Genomic DNA, 20,156 nt, shown 5'->3' with positions numbered 1-20,156 from the left:
TCTTGTGCCCTTCTCCTGGGCTTGGTTCTTTCCCATTCTCCTGCAGAGCTCTGATTCTCAGGGCTTGCTCTCTCTTCCCAGGCCAGTCATAGGAGCAAGCCAGCTATCCTCAGTCTCCCTCCAGGCTGTCTATTTGAGAGTTATCCTTTTCCAGAGCCTACTAGAGGAGTCAGCTACCCTTCTGCAGCTACTCTCTCTCAGGCTTTTATAGATGCACCCTGCTGGGAAGGGGCCAAGGGGTAACAATTAAATGGAGCTATCTGTTCTCTAGCCCAATAAAGGGCCAGTCAACTTGTAACATGGCATTTCCTACACATTAGGTGAAAAGATAGTGATGCTCATACTCACTCTGTGTTGACAAATGTCCTGTGGCATCCCTGAATGCAGAAATTTAGTTGTAAAATGGAGACGACCATGCTAGGCCTTGTCCTTGGCTATATGTGGCAACTGACCTAGAAACTGGCTGCCTCCTGCCAAAGGGCTCTCAGGCCTGCACTCTGTGTATTTTCATTTCTTTGAGTGATTGCTCATGTGTATTCCACAATAGGTGTGCATGCTCACCACATGCACCAGTGCCAGAAGTACCTGTAGTGGGAAGCGCCTCAGTGACCCCTGGAGTGGCACCTCCATGGCACAGTGTAACAGGAGCTGCATGCTCCCCTCACCCTCAGTTCCTTCTTGCCACCAGTGAAGGTGCATCGGAACTACTCTGCTCCAGCTTTGCTGTAGCTCATCCCCAGAACTGCTTGTTCATTCAGTGTTAGTGCCTGTAGTTAGTTAGCTGTTCAGTTAGAGTGCCCGGGCCAGGGCATGCCCTGCCTCCTGGGTTTTAAATCATGCGACACTTGTAGGCGATCTGTGTCAATGAGTGACCCACACGCAGACTGTTTACACTGCTTGGGAGAGACCTATATCAGTGATTGTTGCAAGATTTGCAAGTTGTTAAAATCTCAGACTGAGAGAGAGATCGGGCTCCAGACCATTCTGATAGTCAGCGCGGACCCCAATTCTGGTGCGCCACTCCCAGTCGGCGCTGGGCACTGTGGGGTCAGTGTACAGCGACCTTCTGGCACCTTTGCTAGTTCGGTGCCATCCGACTGAAACTCTCAGCACCGCTCCATTTCAAGGAGTTAGTACCGACAGGACCAAGGCAGATGTTGCCAAAGGCCCTCGTCTTGGAGGGGTTACTGCAGCCGGCCATGGCACAGACGTCGATGCTGTTTCCGCTCAGAATCCGACTCCAAGATCCTGCCAGGACATCATCTCCGAAGCCCTGGACGTCTATCGCCGGACATCTATCGCCAGCTTCTTGCCTCCGTGGGTCCGCCCATTGGAGCTGATCACAGAGCAACTGCTACCAACGGTACCGATCCTCCACATCGAGATCACGGTCCCGTGGTTGGCGTTGTTTCTGGCACTGCTGCTCCTTCTGGTCCTGAGACAGTGGCAGGTCGTTCATCAGCCGGTCTCCATTCGCATTTGTCCTTCCATGGGCCAGGCCAGCCAGGTCGAACAACTGGGCTTGCCAGTGCAGTGGCACCAGGCCCTGTGGCTGGCCCAGTGGATGCCGTGGCCCTGACACAGCCCTGGTTGGGGCTTACTCGATAGCTGGACCCTCAGAGGCACCATTGGCTTCCCTCTCCAGACCTCCAAGGAAGGGGTCAGTGGGATGTACATCCTTGGAACCATGCCCGGAGACCAACCAAGTGGTGGACCCCCCCAGTGCAGGCGGATACCCAGAGTATCGTACCAGTCTCCTCTCCCTCCACAGATGAGGCAATAATGGCCCCACCCCCTCAGTCTCGCAGGAGGACTTTAGGGACACCAGGAGCTTTTTAAAGGGGTCATGTCAAACCTCCACCTCCAAACAGGAGAGATGGAGGAACCCTTGGACTCCCTGTTCAGTGTGCTGTCCTCTTCGGCACAGGGCAAGGTAGTTTTTTGTGTCTCCATGAAGAGGTGACAATTTCAGTGCCTTGTGGCAAACACTGGCCTCATTGACCCCCATCTATAAGAGAGCGGAATGTAAGTACTTGTGAAAGGACGTGAGTACCTATACACCCACCCGGTGCCCAACTCCCTGGTGGTCGAGTTGGTCAACCACAGGGAATGGCAGGGCCAGCCAGGCCCTACCCTGAAAAATAAAGGTTCATGGAGGCTGGACTCTTTCAGAAGAAAAATGTATTCGTCCCTGAGCTTTCAGTTGGAAGTGGTAAACAACCAGGTGCCCTGGGCAGGTAGGAATTCAATTTGTCAGGTTCCAGGACTCCCTCCAGGAACGCGATAGGAAAGAGTTCAAGGCACTGGTGGAGGAGACTACAGTGGCTGTCAGGAGAACCCTGCAAGTGGTTTTGGATGCAGCAAATATGGCTGTGGGCTCCATGTCCTCCACTGTGCCCATAAGAAGGGCGTCATGGCTCTTGCTGTCCAGTGAGGCACAGGTGGCCATTCAGGATCTCCCGTTTGATGGGATACAAGGCTGCATGGCATGAAAGACTCCCACATGACCCTCCAGACTCTGAGCCTCTGTGTCCCGGCTCCAACAAAACCCAAGTTCAAGCCGCAGCACTCTCCGCCCAGGCCACCCTCCCGAAGTATGAGGCTGCCCATAAGAAGCAACAGGACTATAGGAGACGCCCTCAGAGGCAGTCTTGGCCTGTCCTCCAGCCTGGGTTCCCCACGAGCAAGGAGGCTGGGAAATGGCGCTTTTCACGGGATGCTTGGGAGCACCCGCCAGTCCTCATCAGGGATCCACTTGGACCGATAGGTCATCAAAACCATCTCCCAAGGTTACACTCTCCAGTTTACTTCCTCCCAGCCCAACCACCCCTACCTCTGTCCCTCTTGGGGGACCTCTCGCACAAAGCTCTGCTTGAGCAGGAGGTGGAGCGGCTCCTGGGATTAGGAGCAATAGAGGCAGTGCCTGAGGAGTCCCGATATTTCCTTACCCCGAAGGCCAAAGGAGGGGGGCTCAGGTCCATCCTGGACCTGTGAGGTCTGAACCAGTACATGGTGAAACTCAGGTTCCATGTGGTGTCCCTGGCCTCCATCCCCTCCCTGAATCCCGGAGACTGGTACGCTGCCCTCGATCTCCAGGACGTGGATGTGGAAGTACACATATTGGAGGGGCATGGGCACTTCCTCCATTTCATGGTGGGACAGAATCACTACCAATTCACACTCCTCCCGTTGGCCACTCCACTTCCCCAGGGTGTTTACAAAATGCATGTTGGGGTAGTGGCCTACCTCAGATGCTGGGGGGGGGGGGGGTCCAGATATTTCCCTACCTGGACGATTGGCTTGCAAAGGACATCTCACCGTCGCAGGTGAGGGATCACGTGGCGCTCCTCCTGTCCACGTGCACCGCCTTGGGCCTGTTGGTAAACAACACCAAGTCCACGTTAGTCTTGGTCCAGCACATACAGTTTATTGGGACGCTCCTGGACGCAACGTTGGCCAGGGCCTCTCTCCCTCTAGATAGATTCCAGACCCTGAATGGTCTCATGAACTCAATCACAAGGTTCCTGGTGACAACAGCCAGGACTTGCCTGCAGCCTTTGGGTCACATGTCGGAGTGCACGTACATGGTCCATCACGCCAGACTCAGGATGAGGCCCCTCCAGCTCTCGTAGGCCTCGATGTTCTCCCAGGCCACGGACAGGATGGACAAGGTCCTCACCATTCCGGACTCTGTGATCACCTCTGGTCCGCCCAAAGCAAGATGTATAACCCACGACATCTGCCTGAAGGCCTTCCACCTGCTGAGTGCCTGGAACGCGAAGACAGATCACTAGAGCAGGGACTTTTCCTCATAACTGAGTGGTCCCTCCACACGGATGTGGCCCACCAGCTCTTCCAAAGGTGGGAAACTCCCCAGGTGGATCCCAGGGGGAACCTGGAGAGGGGCGCTATCTCCAGTGCCTTTGTCCTGTCCAGGTCAGGCTGGCTTCTCTACGCTTTTCCTCCATTCCCTCTAATCAGCAGGGTCCTGGAGAAGATAGACAAACAAGGCCCACATCCTCCTCGTTGCCCTGGCATGGCTCAGGCAGCATTGGTACGGGACCCTCACAGTAGCTCCGAATTGGCGGTTGCCACTCCACCCAGACCTGCTCTCTCAGGACCACGACCGCCACCTCCATCCTAACCTAGCAGCTCTTCGCCTCATGGCATGGCTGCTCAAAGGACATGCTCGGAACAGGTTCAGCATGTCCTTCTCAAATGTAGACGGCCCTCCACTTGCTGCTCTTATTTGGCGAATTGGTCCCAGTTTTCTAGGTGGGTGGCGGACCAAGGTGTTACCCTGTAGCCGCCCCGATCCAGCTTATTTTGGTTTACCTCCTCCACCTGAAGGCCCAGGGCCTGGCGCCTTCGTCAGTCAGGGTGCACCTGGCAACCATATTGGCCTTCCGTCCACTGGTGCAAGGGCACACGGTATTTTCCCATGCTATGACTGGCCGGTTCCTTAAGGGTTTGGACCATCTTTTTTCCCTTATTTTAGATCCCTGGGTCCGCAGTGGGACCTGAACCTGGTGTTTACCCATCTCATGGGGCCCTCATTTGAGCCACTAACTACGTGCTTTTGGTCCTGCCTCTCGTGGAAGGTAGCTTTCCTGGTCGTAATCACATCACCCAGGAGGGTCTCGGTGCTCAGGGCCCTGACCTCCAAGCCCCCATGCACAGTGTTTCATAAGGACACGGTCCAGCTCTGACTGCATCCTGCATTCTCTCGAAGGTCGTCTCCACCTATCACATGGGTCAAGACCTTTTTTCTGATGGTCCTCTGCCCCAAACCGGACACGGCCAGTGAGGAGTACCGCCTGCAAGCTCGACATGCGATGGGCTCTAGTGTTCTACCTCAAACGGCCTAAGCCATTCAGGAAGTCCTCCCAACTGTTCGTTGCCTTGGCTGAGCACGAGGGGTCGGTTGATCTCCACTCAGCACCTCTCCAACTGGATCACTTTGTGCATCCATACCTGTTCTGCTCTGGCGGGTATTCCTCCGCCACCAATTGTGAAGATGCACTTGACTTGGGCACAGGCCTCGTTGGCTGCCTTCTTGGCCCACATCCCTGTCCAGGACATTAGCAGGGCCACCACATTGGTCTTTGGTTCACATGTTCACCTCACACTGTGATCATCTCCCAAACCAGGGATGACACCGGGTTCGGCAGGACTGTACTCCGTCCCGAGAACTTGTGGACTCCTACCCACCTCCAACAGATATAGCTTGGAATCACCTATTGTGGAGTACACATGAGCAATCACTCGACAAAAAGACAGTTTTTCTGAAACTGGTGTTCTTCGAGATATGTTGCTCCTGTCTGTTCCACATCCCAGCCTCCTTCCCCTCTGTTGGAGTTGTCTGGCAAGAAAGAACTGAGGATGGGGTGAACGTACAGCTCCCCTTATACTGGGCCATGGAGGCGCCATTCCCAGGGTTGCTGGGGTGCCCCCCCCTACGGATACTGCTAGGGGAAAAACTTCCAGCACCGGTGCACGTGGTGAGCACGCACATCTATTGTGGAATAGACATGAGCAACACACCTTTTCTGTAACTGGTGTTCTCCAAGATAACTGTCTTTTTCTCAACTTATCCTGTGATGAACACTTCAGTGTGGTCCTGTGTGCTATAAAAATGTCCTCTTTAGAAGTGGGGTGATGGGAAGAAAGGATACCAATCAGATTCTGTAAATCATCCTTGACTGCCCTCCCATTTCAGTATATAACTCTCTGCCTCTGATGCAGGAACTTGACCTTCCAGGAAGTGAGGCATTAAGAAAACAAGCCCCAGACTCCACAAATACCTATGATTCCCTTATGGAACCCTGAAAAGTCACTATGGTACAGCCATTGACTTTTTATGAGAGGACTAGACAGAATTTCCTCTTTGGAGTACCTGGTATTGGCTCTTGCTAGAGGCAAGATGCTGTAATTGGGACTTCTTTGACTCTGATCTAGTATGACAAGTCCTCCATTATTTAGTCCCTCCTTTTCATCTGAAAGAGTCTGCAAAATGACCGACTCATTCACTAAGCCAGTCAGGTCACTGACTCCAACCTGAGTCTCCAGTGTGCCAGATTACTGAGCTATTCAGTTTTAGATTACAATGTAACTCTTGTTTTTTGTTTCCTTTCTACTCAGGCTGACTTTGCCATCGAGGCACTGGCCAAAGCCACTTACGAACGTATGTTCCGTTGGCTGGTGATGCGCATCAACAAGGCCCTGGATAAGACCAAAAGGCAGGGGGCATCCTTCATTGGAATCCTTGACATTGCTGGCTTTGAGATTTTTGAAGTAAGGAGGTATTCTATTCCTGCATACAATGGAGCATGTTCCTGTGCCCTTGCTCCCTGGCAAAATATCACTGAGGTCTGGGAGAAACAGATTAGCCCCTTTTTAAGGCTGAACTGGACTTTCTTAGTGGGGAACCTCACTGTCCCACTAACTAAGCAGTTTCTAGGTGTTGTTTCAAAAGGTTACATTCTTTAATATTTTAAATTTGTTGCAAATATTTAAATGACCTAACATTATCTAAAAGTTGTATCTGTTCTGAGGCTCTCCTCCTTTCTGGAGTGTGCATTGTAGATACTGCAGTAACCGTCTGTATGGTTCTGTATCTCTTGATTTCCTCCCATAGATCAGAATCCAAATGTTTGTTAGCTTTATGCTGAAGTTTAATGACTTTTGGTGTGTTTCTTGCAATGTAGAATTTAAGGGCCACTGTCAACTTGAATGTTTTGAAATTGACTAAAAATGTTTCAGAACACTAAAGGAGGATCTGTTGAAGCTTTTCCAAAAGAGATGCTTTAGGAGTTTTTGGGAAGTTCTATGGTCTGTGTTATACAGGAAGTCAGACTGGATGATTACAATGATGGGACACAGTAATACCAGGATACAAAATATATCGGAAGGACAGAACAGGTTGTGCTGGTGGGGGAGTGGCATTATATGTGAAAGTGTAGAATCAAATGAAGTAAAAATCTTAAATGAACCAAACTGTGCCATAGAATCTCTATGGATAGTAATTCCGTGCTTGACTAATAAGAATATACCAATAGGGATATACTGTCAACCATCTGACCAGGATAGTGATAGTGACTGAAATGCTCAGGGAGATTAGACAGGCTACAAAAATACTCAGTAATAATAATGAGGGATTTCAACTATCCCCATGTTGACTGCGTATATGGCACCTCAGGATGGGATACAGAGATCGTTTCTTGACACCTTAAATAACTGCTTCTTGGAGCAGCTAATGCTGGAACCCATAAGAGGAGATGCAGTTCTTGATTTAGTCCTAAGCAGAGCACAGGATCTGGTCCAAGAGGTGAATATAGCTGAATTGCTTGGCAATAGTGACCATAACATAATAAAATGTAACATCTCGGTGGGAGAGGGAACACCAAAGCAGCTCACCATGGTAGCATTTAATTTCAGAAACGGAACAACACAAAAATGAGGAAGTTAGTCAAACAGAAATTAAAAGGTACAGTGCCAAAAGTGAAATCCCTGCAAGCTGCATGGAAACTTTTTCAAGACACCAAAATAGAGGCTCAATTTAAATGTATACCCCAAATTAAAAACATAGTAAAAGGACCAAAAAAGTGCCACTGTGGCTAAACAACAAAGTAAAAGAGGAGGTTAGAGGCAAAAAAGCATCCTTTAAAAAGTGGAACTTAAATCCTTTTGAGAAAATAGAAAGGAGCATAAACTCTGGCAAGTGATGTGTAAAAATATAATTAGGAAGGTCAAAAATGAATTATAAGAACAGCTAGCCAAAGACTCAAAATAAAAAAACCTAGCAAAAATGTAAGTATGCCAGAAGCTGGAAGCCTGCTAAACAACCTGTGGGGCCACTGGACAATCAAGGTGCTAAAGGAGCACTCAAGGAAGATAAGGCCATTTTGGAGGAACTAAATGAATTCTTAGGGAGATTTCCAAACCTGAGCCATTCTTTTTAGTTGACAGATCTGAGGAACTGTCCCAGATTGATGTCATTAGAGGAGGTTTTGGAACAAATTGATAAATTAAATAGTAAATATAAGTCACCAGTATGAGATGGTATTCCCCCAAGAGTTCTGAAGGAACTCAAATGTGAAATTGCAGAACTAACTGTAGTGTATAACCTACAATTTAAATCTGCTTCTGTACCAGATGACTGGAGGATAGCTAATGAGACACACACACATTTAAAAAAGGCTCTAGAGGTGCTCCTGATAATTACAGGCAGTAAGCTTATCTTCAGTACCAGGCAAATTGGTTGAAACTATAGTAAAAAGCAGAATTATTGGCCACATAAATGAACCAGGTTTGTTGGGAAGGATCAACATGATTTTTGTAAAGGGAAATCATGCTTCACCAATCGAGTAGAATTCTTTGAGAGAATCAACAAACATGTGGACAAGGGTGATCCAGTGGATATAATGTACTTAGTTTTTCAGAAAGCCTTTAATGAGGTCCCTCACCAAAGGCTCTTATCCCATGAAAGCTTACTTTGAATAAGAGGGAAGGATCCTCTCATGGATCAATAGCTGAATAAAAGGTAGGAAACAAAGGGTAGGAATAAATGATTAGTTTTCAGAATGGAGAGAGGTAAATAATAATGTTCACCAGGGTTCAACATATTCATAAACGATCTGGAAAAAGGGGTAAACAATGAGGTGGCAAAATTTGCGGATGATACAATACTCCTCAAGATAGTTAAATCCAAAACAGACTATGAAGAGTTACAAAAGGATCTTGCAAAGCGAGGTGACTGGGCAACAAAACGGCAGATGCAATTCAGTGTTGATAAATGTAAAGTAATGCATATTGGAAAACATTCCCACTATACATATAAAATGATGAGGTCTAAATTAGCTATTACCACCCAAGAAAGATCTTGGAGTCATTGTGGATAGTTCTCTGAAAATATCTGCTTAGTGTGCAGCAGCAGTCAAAACTAACAATGTTGTGAATCGTTTGCAAAGGGATAGATAATAAGAGAAAATATATTGCCTCTATAAAAATCCATGGCATGCCCACATCTTGCATACTGCATGCAGATTTGGTCACCCCATCTCAAAAAGGATATATTGGAATTGGGAAGAGTACAGAAAAGGGCAACAAAAATAATTAGGGGTATGGAACAGCTTCCATATGAAGAAAGATTAATAAGACTGAGACTTTTCAGCTTGGAAAAGAGATGGTTGGCAGGAGGGAGAGAATATGATAGAGGTCTATACGTGACTGGTGCGGAGAAAGTAAATAAGGACATGTTTACTCCTCATAATTTCATTTGATGACTACTAGTTCTTGTGTTAATAGGCAGCAGGTTTAAAACAAAAGGAATTATTTCTTCACACAACATGCAGTCAACGTGTGGAACTCTTTACCAGAGGATGTTGTGAAGGTCAAGACTATAACAGGGTTCATGAAAACTAGATAAGTTCATGGAGGATAGGTCCATCGATGGCTGGCTGTTAGCCAGGATGGGCAGGGATAGTGTCCCTAGCCTCTGTTTGCCAGAAGCTGTGAATAGGCGACAGAGGATGGATTGCTTGATTCCCTGTTCTACCCATTCCCTCTGAAACACCAGGCATTGACCACTGTCAGAAGACAGGATACTGGGTTAGATGGTCTGACCCAGTATAGCGGTTTTATGTCGCTTCTGGCCTTGGATTCTATGAAGTGCTGCTAAAAATATTCTTAGAAGCGAGGGAGAGTGGGTCAGATGCAAACATCAGACATTTTGTGGCCTACGTGCATTCCTGTCTATCAACCTGTTCAGCAGCATGCAGGTAAGGTATCTCAACTCCAGAACTTCTTCCTAGGACCTGCAGAAGTCTCTGGAGGTGAAGAATACCCTCTTCCATGCTTCCCCAGGGTTTTCATTGCTCCTTGAGCAAAAACTTGGTGGGGAGGGTCAGGAGAGGAGGGAAGGGTCTAGGCTCCCATTGCTCCCTAGATCTGTTAAGGGAGCTCCCAACTTTGAGGTTGTGGGAAAAAGGGAGACCTTCCTGGTCCCAGATTGCTGAAGTTTCTTAACACTTCTGCTATATTGTGAAGTGTATAAGTGGTGCTCTTGTACAACTGAAAGTGATTGACATAGTGCTACCAGATGTACTCCGTACACAGAACATTTTTGTCAAATTCTTCCTTTTATAGAAGTGGGAATAGAAAAATAGTGAGTAAATATTCTAACAAAGGTGACCATTCACGTTGTCCCTCTAACTTCTTCCCTTTTTCTCCCTATTAGCTGAACTCATTTGAACAGCTGTGTATTAACTACACAAATGAGAAGTTGCAGCAGCTCTTTAATCATACCATGTTCATTCTGGAGCAAGAGGAGTACCAGCGGGAGGGCATAGAATGGAACTTCATTGACTTTGGCCTGGACCTACAGCCCTGCATCGAGCTCATAGAGAAGCCGGTAAAAAAACAATTTGCACACCCTTTCTGAGCAGCAAGGAGAGGCTTCATTATATGCTTCTAGCCTTCTATGCTATCATGGATAGAGCCTCTTGAACAGGTCGGAGACTGGCCTTCCAGTTTCTGCAATCCTTCATCTAAGCAAGTGACTTTACTTAGGCGTGAACATGGGCACTTCTTTCCATCTTTCTTCCAAATAACATACTGCTGATCAGATGTACCAATACCCATTTCTAAATTAATATGCTTTGTAAAATCTCCTGCAGTGATCTTCTGTATTTTAATGTCCTCTGTCTATGCTTGTAAGGAGAATGGCCAAGTAGCTTTCTTTATTCCATTTAAAAAGCATCCTGTCACCTAAGGCTCCCTAGACAATTCTAACCTCATATAGGGGTCCTACTAGTGAAAGGAACACTCAGAATCCAACTGGGGAATTACAGGCGATATTCTGTGATTAGCCATTTCTGTATTATTGGGAATCTGATTTTAATACAGCTGCTTTTGGTGGTTGGGTATTTTTCTTTCAAAGTGTTTAAATGTTGGCACTAGCATAGGGCTGATGTGTCTTTATTGAGATGTTCTGGTATATCCCTTGTTTTAGGCGGGGCCCCCTGGTATATTGGCTTTGCTGGATGAAGAATGCTGGTTCCCAAAAGCAACTGACAAAAGTTTTGTGGAAAAGGTGATGCAGGAACAAGGCAACCACTCCAAATTCCAGAAGCCAAAACAGCTGAAAGACAAAGCTGACTTCTGCATTATACACTATGCTGGCAAGGTAAGACTCATGGCTGCTGTGTGGAGTGAATCCAGAACATGCTGCTAGATTCTTCCACAAATCTAACTGGATCTAGCTGTTCTTAGAATTCTGATGCTTCACATGCCAATGAAAGAAGTTTCTATAATTACTCGGGTACCTGACCCAGGTGACCCTACCAAATGCATCTACCTTGTGGGCTAGGAGGACTTGCCTACACCTACTGTTTTGTAAACACTGCTAGACTCAAACTCCAAACTGAGACTAGGATGACCTAACTCGAATATTTATTCACCAGGAGTCAACAAGTTGAGTGATACTCTGCTGCTGTTGAGTGACACTCCCAAGGTGGTGCATACTGGTATTGCAGCCTGACTCCTAGCTCTTAACAGCACATACTATAGCAACTGTTCAACTGCATTTTGCAGGTGTACTCACTAGATACCTCAGAGCAGGCAGAGTGGGGAATAGAGGGTCAGACCCACAAACAGTGTCTTACCACATTCTTAATGTTGATTTTTAGACTTGTGCAGGGTCCTATGAGATCCTGCACTTTTGGAAACCCTCTGTCAATTTCTTGGTGATGAACATGATTCTTTCTTTAGGTGGATTACAAAGCAGATGAGTGGCTGATGAAGAACATGGATCCTTTGAACGACAACATTGCTACTCTTCTCCACCAGTCCTCAGACAAGTTTGTGTCTGAGCTGTGGAAAGATGGTATGTGTTTAAAACTCTTTCCTGTTGGCAGTTTTTACTAGAAGAATTGACATTTAACATCATTTGGTATCAGATAAAACTCTCTAACAAGATGTGTTGCTTTTCCCCCTTTAGAATGAGAACAGATCAGCATGATCTGGAATTGAGCCCTGCATGGGACTTTTTTTTTTTTTTTTTAAATTCTGACCTGCAATATTCCCATCCACTCCTGCAATGTTTCTTGCATTCTTGTCCTGCTCCTACCCACAAAAACCTTAGATCCTGCAAATCCTGCAAGAGACACCAATTCCTCCATGCTACTAAAAACAAAACAAAAAAAGTTGGTTAATATATATAATGCAATTCAGAGTTTTTACCACTAAAATATCTTGCTTAAACCATGTAAAAATACTTTAACTTCTTTTGTAATTGACAGCAAATCTTTCCATCCCTCTCTTAAATTTAAGTATTAAAACACTTTTTAAAAAAAAGAAAAACTTGCTTTACATTGCTGAACTTCTATTTGACACACTGACTAGATATTTAGTATTTACCATAGTCTTGTCTTTTTGTCTTGTGTGGGGGTGGGCATATATTTTTGGCCCATCCAATTCCGCCTACAACAAAATATGTTTTTACCTGCTCCTACTGTTATGGCAGTGGGTTCTGCGGGACCCAAGGGATCCCAGTCCCACTGCAGGGCTCTAATCCAGAACTTGCTATCCGCTTGCTTTGCTTAGGCAACAATAGTGCCAAGAGAAATAGCCCTTCTAGCTGAAATGAGGGGTTGACATTCATTGGCCTATAGCCTGGTGCATGCACTGCAGCTACTCCTCTAACCAAGGAATCCCAGGCTAAAATCCGTATCTACCGGTATGTAGCTGGTAGCTACAGCATTCAAACATGACATCTCAGAGGGTGAAACGATATAGTTAATTCTGTCACTAGCGTGTTCTTGCTGCAGTGTCATTAGATATTTTACTCTTTCCTCTTTGGATGTGTTTGCTGCTTTTGACTCTTACTGTTACTATCGCTTTTTTCCTTGGGTTTTCTTTGACGTCTCTGTCTGTTGCAGAGATGCAGAATGTTCAGAGAGCCTATTTCTATCAACACTTTCCTATTCTTCATCTAGAACCAGGTGACTGAGAGAACCAGCTGTCGTGTCGTGTGTAACGCATCGTAGAGCCATGCAAGAAATGCTTCCGTTAATTCTTCTGTCCCTTTGCCACTCCTGCTTCTTTGTTCAGTCCCTTTGCTTCATGCTAGTAACCCCCATTGGATTTGAAAAAACAAAAAAGCAAAGCTCATACTTTGCAGTGAGATACTTGAAAATGCAGGCACGTCCATATGCTGTCCATGCCACTCCTAAGACCTGTATAGGAACAGTTAGAAAGGAAACCTAGGAATTGTCAAAAAGCAAACCTTTCCATTATCTGTTTGAATACAGACCCAGTGATGCTGCATTTCAGTGCAGGATTTTGAGGGATGGTTTCTGAGATGGTGCCTATTAAAAACAGAACTTCAGCTGAATAGTACTCCATTGGAATGATTTGACTTCAGCTGCTAACCATTTGAGAATGACTTAGTCTCTAAGTCTCATGTGACTTGTTCTGCATGGAAAATGGCCTGCCTAGTGAATACTGTACTGCGTCAGGCTTGCGAAATTCATTCAAAAATGACAGACTGCAGCTGAGCAGTCCCCATGTACTGTTCCTAGTTGAAGCTTCAGTCTTAAATGATTGTCACTTTTGCTGTTTTCATGTAGACTGTAGGGATCAAGATTTTAAGAGAATTGTTCTAGCCAGAATCTGGGATACTCGTCTGTGGCTTTTCCTATGATGTCATCCAGAGACACAGCTTTCTTTTCTCCATAATTAGAAAGATTTGACCCTATTTTTAGCAGCTATTGTAGGGATGGCAGATTGTAATGTTGCCTTAGCTGAATAGCAGAGCCTGCCTCTTTGTGGGGTATCTCATCTTACCAACAGGTTTTTTTACCCCAAAGCAAGGCTGTGCTCAAGTTAAATATATTCTCCCCCCTGCCCCCCCCCCATTGACATGATGATAGTTTAGATGCCAGGCAACAGCTAAGATCAGAGAAGCAATGATGCTACCAAGCCATTGTGATTAGGAAATTCGTTTGTCTTAGTTTTGCAGGCTGTTAGAAATTGGGTAGGAAAGTTGGGAAGATAAGTGCTATAGCTTCTCCTGGCTTCTTCCCCCAAAATTTGGCCAGTATCTATTGATAAAATAGCCCAGTTCAAAAATGGAGAAATTCAGTTAATCTGTGTCTAATGGCTTCTTCAATTCCTTGGAGCAGTGTTTGTGGTACAAAAGGGAGCTGGTAGGACCTCTAACAACTTTTTCCACCAAGCCTGTTGGAAGTGTAGCACACTCTCATATCAAACTTAGTGTACTTGTCCTCTGAAGAATGATTCAAATAATGGCATTATGGTGTTCCAAGTTTGTGGTGTTTCCATTCCATGTTTGCTTAGTTTACTGATTAAGAATGTGGCTTTTCTAACTGCTAGCCCTGCAAGGTCAAGCAGAGTTATTACTGTGCACATAACTGGCTGAACGTGTACCATCATTTGTGTCAGGGTTGCTGGTGGTTGTGTAGGAAGGAAAGACACCAGGTTGAATCTGTTAGAAGTGCCATCTTGTTACTTGGAAGCTAACCAAGCCTGGTATGGAATTTGAGGTAGTGAACACAAAATCCATTATGCCACTTTTTGTTTACTCTTCAGAATACAACTGCTCTTTTTAAACTGCTAGTTGGGTCCATCTCACACAACAATTCATCACTCAGAGACCCAGTAGTGAGCCGCTGCTTTCTTTCCTTCCTGCCCCATTCCTGCACAAATGCTGGACAGGACTTCTACATCTGTGTAGAGAAGAAGCAAAAAGGATCCTGCAGCTCCTCTTATCCTGCTCTGCCCAAATATTCTTTGCAGATGCTCTCCTACCAGACTATAGTGGAAGTTCTAACTCTCTCCCTGTGTTTTCTTTAGTCGATCGTATAGTGGGGCTGGATCAGGTGGCTGGTATGTCAGATACAGCATTGCCAGGAGCCTTTAAAACCAGGAAGGGTATGTTCCGAACAGTGGGACAGCTCTACAAAGAACAGCTATCTAAGCTGATGGCTACCCTGAGGAACACCAACCCCAACTTTGTCCGCTGCATCATCCCCAACCATGAGAAGAAGGTGAAGAACAATCTCTGGCCGGGCTAGCAAAATACTGGGAGTGAGGGGATGACTGGTAAACCTGCTTGTTGTGAAGGACACAACTATGGCCTTCAATCACTTGCAAGGCTTTGTAGAGGGGTATGAAGAGTTTTCTTCCTTGGTGACTACATTTGTTGCACAGCAGAAGTAGTATCTACTTCTCTGTTACTCTTATATCTCAGTCATTTTAATTATAGTCCACTTGTAATACCTGCCTGAAGCTCACAGACATATGTTCTTCTTTCTAGATGGATTTGTAACATTAAATACAAGCCAGGCTGTTTTAGGGCACTAAGAATGAATTCTGTAACTCCCTTAACTTTGGAAGTGGATCTCTGTTTGCCTCTATAGGGCCTTCCTTACGGCTTCCCCTAGAGTGGGCACTTTGAGTTCAAAGAGCAGAGTAGGAGTCCCTCTTTACAGCTCTTGTAAAGTTTTATAACATTGCTAAATGCCTTCCCTCATTAGGCTGGCAAACTGGACCCCCATTTAGTCCTGGATCAGCTCCGCTGTAATGGAGTGCTGGAGGGAATCCGTATCTGCCGACAGGGCTTCCCCAATAGAGTCGTCTTCCAGGAGTTCAGACAAAGGTAAAGTTCTGATTAGAGCATAAAAGCAGCCTCTCAATAATACCAGTTTAAATGTATATTCAGTACGTAAGTCACTTTGTTTTAATCATAATTTGATTGCTCCTGCTTCAAATGGCAGGGGACTTAAATATCAAAGGCAGTGATGTAGGAGTTCGCCACTTGTTGTAATGGGAGCGAGGTCTCTCTAGAGGTTGTAGTAATCTGTTGGATCTGGGCTGCTTTGCTTCTCTCACAACAGCTGTGACTTGTGTGGTAAACCTGTAGATAGCATGATGGGTAGACCTCAGCCAAGACTGTGGCTTTATCCAAAGTCTTTATCATCTACTGCTAAAGGGCATAAACACTGTATTCTGTAATCCACTAGAGTTACAAACTATACAAGTTCATAGTTCGATAGGAATATGTTACAGGCATTGTTCTCTCCCAGATTTCTTCATCGGAGTGTCTAGTGCAACTTCTATATCATCTGCTAAACTGGTCTAACACATAGATTGTCCCTGCAGATATGAGATCCTGACTCCAAATTCAATTCCCAAAGGATTCATGGATGGAAAGCAGGCCTGTGTGCTGATGGTAAGCCACATCCTAAAGCAGGGGCGGACGAACTTTTTTTTTTTTTTTTTTTTTGCCGGAGTGCCACATCGGGTTTCGTAAATTGTATGGAGGGCCGATTAGGGGAGGAGGTTATGGCCTATCCCCCATCTCTTATCTGTTCTCCTTCCCCATCCAACCCCCCCTCTTCTCTGGCGGCCCCTCTGGGATCCCTGCCCCATCCATACACCCCTACTCCTTGTCCCCTGACCGACCCCAGACCCCTGCTTCCCCATCTAAACCCTTCTCTCATTCCTGACAACCCCCCCAGAATCCCTGCCCCCATTCAACCCCCTATCCACATTCCAGCCCCCCTTTTCCCCTGACCGCACTACCTGGAGCACCAGTGGTTGGCAGCGCTGGAGCCGAGCCATGCCCACGCCACCACCACGCAGCACAGAACACCATGTCAGGCCAGGCTCTGCAGCTGCGCTGCCCCAGGAGCTCGCTGCCCTGATGCTCAGAGCACTGCACCTGTGGTGGAGCGAACAAGCTGAGGCTGCGGGCTAGCCGCTGAGGCCAGGAGCTCGGGGGCTGGGCAGGATGGTCCCACAGGCCGAATGTGGCCTGTGGGCCATAGTTTGCCCACCTCTGTCCTAAATCCTAATTGTGTGCATTGGGGCTGAAGAGGAGAGTGAGGGAAGGTCTAAATCAGACCAACCTTCTTTCTCTAGGTGTATTACAGAATACATCCCATGTGCTCACAGACCTAAATTCTCCAACTGGAACATCTGGCCTGTTATAGGGGAGAGCAGCAGAAGACTATAGAAAGTTAAAAGCCCCTGTGATTAATGCTGCTGAACCTTCTGCTAGCCAAATGACACATGGAGATTTTTCATGCTGGTGAGCTGAGACTCAGACACATGGCACTTTGTAAGATGGTGGTGGTTCTGGTCTGAGTGAATCATAGATGAGGGTTGGAAAGGACCTCAGGAGGTCATCTAGTCCAATCCCCAACTAAAACATCCCAGCCAGCTGGGCCTTAAACCTTTAAGGATGGAGATTCCACCACCTCCCTAGGGAACCCATTTGAGTGCTTCACCACTGTCCTAGTGAAATAGTGTTTCCTAATATCCAACCTAGACCTCCACCACTGATCCTTGTTCTGTCATCTGCCACCACTGAGAACAGCCAAGCTCCATCTCCTTTGGAACTTCCCCTTCAGGTATTTGAAGGCTGCTATCAAATCCCCGCCCTTACTTTTCTGCAGACCAAATAAGCCCTGTTCCCTCAGCCTCTCCTCATAAATCATGTGCCCCAGCAGCCCCCTGATCGTTTTCATTGCCCTCCGTTGGACTGTCTCCAATTTCTCCACATCCTTTCTCTAGGGGGAGGACCAAAACTGGATGCAATACTCCAGGTGTGGCCTCAACAGTACTGAATACAGGGGATTAATCACTTTTCGCAATCTGCTGCCAGTGTTCTGTGTAACCTGGCCCTCGCCAGCCTAGGCCCCAAAAATACCCAGAGACCAACCGAAGTGCAGCACCTGTGTCCTTTTATTTTTGTTTACAAGTATTTACACAGACCAACACTCCTGGAGACTATAGCTTCCCAGCCAGCTGGGATCTAGAGCCCATGCTCCTCCCTTTCCTGTCTCTTAGCTAGCTTTATAGGGCAGGCTGGCTTCCCAGGCCTGCAGGTGGATCCCCTTAGGTAATTAGGGCATGGCCCCTCAGCCAGCCTAATTAGTACCCTTCTTCCTCTGGAACAGGGCTAACAGGGTCCTTGCTTATTTCTCTTAGCTAGCTGTGACGATGTGGTTCTGGCGGGACTCAACTGAGAGTGCCAATTCAGGACCAATTGCTCAAACAGGGCAGTCACAGCCCAAGGCTGGGGCTTTTCCATCTCTAAGGCAAACCAAATCAGCCAGACAAAAATGACTTTGGTTTCACCCCACTGGCTAACCACAAGTCACACAAGCAATTTCCTTAGACACTCCAGTCTCCCAATATCACCACCAGTGCCACCCATCCTGGGGATGAATGGTTATGAAAACCAACACCCCAGTAAAAGGAAAAAGGTTCTCTCAATCCCAAAGGACCAAGCTCCAGACCCAGGTCAATATACACATCAGATCTTACCCACAAATCATGCTGTTGCCAATCCTTTAGAATCTAAAATCTAAAGGTTTATTCATAAAAGGAAAAAGATAGAGATGAGAGCTAGAATTGGTTAAATGGAATCAATTACATACAGTAATGGCAAAGTTCTTAGTTCAGGCTTGTAGCAGTGATGGAGTAAACTGCAGGTTCAAATCAAGTCTCTGGAGTACATCCCCTGCTGGGATGGGTCATCAGTTCCTTGTGTAGAGCTTCAGTTTGTAGCAAAGTCACCCAAGGGTAAGAAGCAGGATTGAAGACAAGATGGAGATGAGGCATCAGCCTTATATAGGCACTTCCAGGTGTAAGAACACTTCTTTGTTCTTACTGTGGAAAATTACAGCAAAATGGAGCTTGGAGTCACATGGGCAAGTTCCTGCACACCCTGCTGAGTTACAAGGGTACCTGCCTCCTCTCAATGGGTCAATTGTGTAGCTGATGATCCTTAATGGGCCATCAAGCAGGCTAAGCAGAGCTAACACCAACTTGTCTGGGGTGTTTCCCAGAACTGCAGCACCAATTTGAAATACAGACAGTATACAGCCAATACTTATAACTTCAACTACATAATGATACTGGTTATGATTATGCTGTCTGTAACCCATAACCTGGTCTTAGACACCTTATATGACCCCCTTTACATCGGATTTGGTGCCACTACAGGACCTTGGTTGCAAACCATGTTCTATATGGTCCCAGTTTATATCAATTACGTCACACCAGCACCCTGTTGTGCCCCTCCCCCAGTAAAAGGCATATGGTCGGGCCACTTTCGGCCCTTTCGCCTTTTATTTTTACTTCAGGTGGGCCTCTGCGGGGAGGTCTTCCACTGGAACCAGTTGAGCCCCAGCTGCCTCCACCAGTGTTCACTCTGTCACCCACCCACTGAAGGTACACTGTGGAGGCAGAGGCTGCCCCCCTAATTCTGCCTCCGCCTGCAGATCCTCACAGCAATCACATGGCGGGTAGGGTCCCATCCCTTGCTCCTCCTGTTCCTGAGGGACAGGGTCGGGAGTTAGCCTCTCATCCAGCAGGATATTCCCTGCCTCATTTTTCCCCCACACCTGCATGTGGGTTCGGGGCCTCGTCTGCGGGTGCCATCTCCCTGGGGCCCTCGGCGGGGTGTGGCCCTTCACCTGAAGGGCCTGAGCTAGTGAGCTCTCCCAGGCAGTCCTCCCGTGGACCTGCCTGCTTTGGGCTCAGTTGTCTAGGAGTTGGGTGGATCTAGGTCTGTCCCCAATTCCAGCAGCCTCCTGGCTCAGGTAGCATGTCCCCCTTTTGGGGTACCACCTTGCTTCATTCCTGGTAGTGAGCCCCAGTCCCTGCCCCCCACCACTGGATACGGTAACTGCTCCAGGACCCCCCTGTCTGCCCCGCTTTCTGCATCCACCCACAAAACTCAACCGACCCACGCTCCATCTCCAGGCAGTCCCATTTTGTGTGCCCCGGTTTGCTGCATTGCCAGCAGGTAAGCCGGACCAGTTGATCGGGTGTCCCTTGAGGCTTGCCCTTCTTCCCTCAGGCCACTCCGGAGAACGGCTCGGGTTGCCTCCTCCCTGGCTCCCTATCCTTCTGGGGCCAGTCCTCCCTCTGGGATCCCTCGGCCTCTATATACTCTTCGGCGTGGATTGTTCACTGGCAGTAAAATTGTTCTTGATGCATATTTGAACATATACTTCAAGACAAATTTCTTTGAATGGCTTATAGTGATAGCCACAGACAACAACTTCTTATAGTGCCGGTGGGTGCTCGCCTCAGCCCCGCCCTGACTCCACCCCTGTCCT

General features: G+C 47.1%; 1 protein-coding gene across 2 annotated transcripts in view; it reads left to right on the top strand.

Annotated features, from left to right (window-relative positions):
* The window catches only part of MYH9 (myosin heavy chain 9), a 103,276-nt gene that overhangs the window by 62,094 nt on the left and 21,026 nt on the right, over nucleotides 1-20,156 (top strand). For both annotated transcript variants that reach the window (XM_030545437.1, XM_030545445.1), the window contains exons 12-18: nucleotides 6,142-6,294; nucleotides 10,238-10,411; nucleotides 11,012-11,185; nucleotides 11,770-11,884; nucleotides 14,875-15,068; nucleotides 15,558-15,679; nucleotides 16,183-16,252. In XM_030545437.1, the coding sequence (XP_030401297.1) occupies nucleotides 6,142-6,294; nucleotides 10,238-10,411; nucleotides 11,012-11,185; nucleotides 11,770-11,884; nucleotides 14,875-15,068; nucleotides 15,558-15,679; nucleotides 16,183-16,252 (1,002 nt within the window). The remainder of the gene's footprint in view (nucleotides 1-6,141; nucleotides 6,295-10,237; nucleotides 10,412-11,011; nucleotides 11,186-11,769; nucleotides 11,885-14,874; nucleotides 15,069-15,557; nucleotides 15,680-16,182; nucleotides 16,253-20,156) is intronic.

This window comes from Gopherus evgoodei, chromosome 1 (assembly GCF_007399415.2).
Source record: "Gopherus evgoodei ecotype Sinaloan lineage chromosome 1, rGopEvg1_v1.p, whole genome shotgun sequence".
NCBI classification, from domain to species: Eukaryota; Metazoa; Chordata; order Testudines; family Testudinidae; genus Gopherus; species Gopherus evgoodei.
The sequence above is the reverse complement of the archived record's forward strand: the minus strand, read 5'-3'. Positions and strand labels throughout refer to the sequence as shown.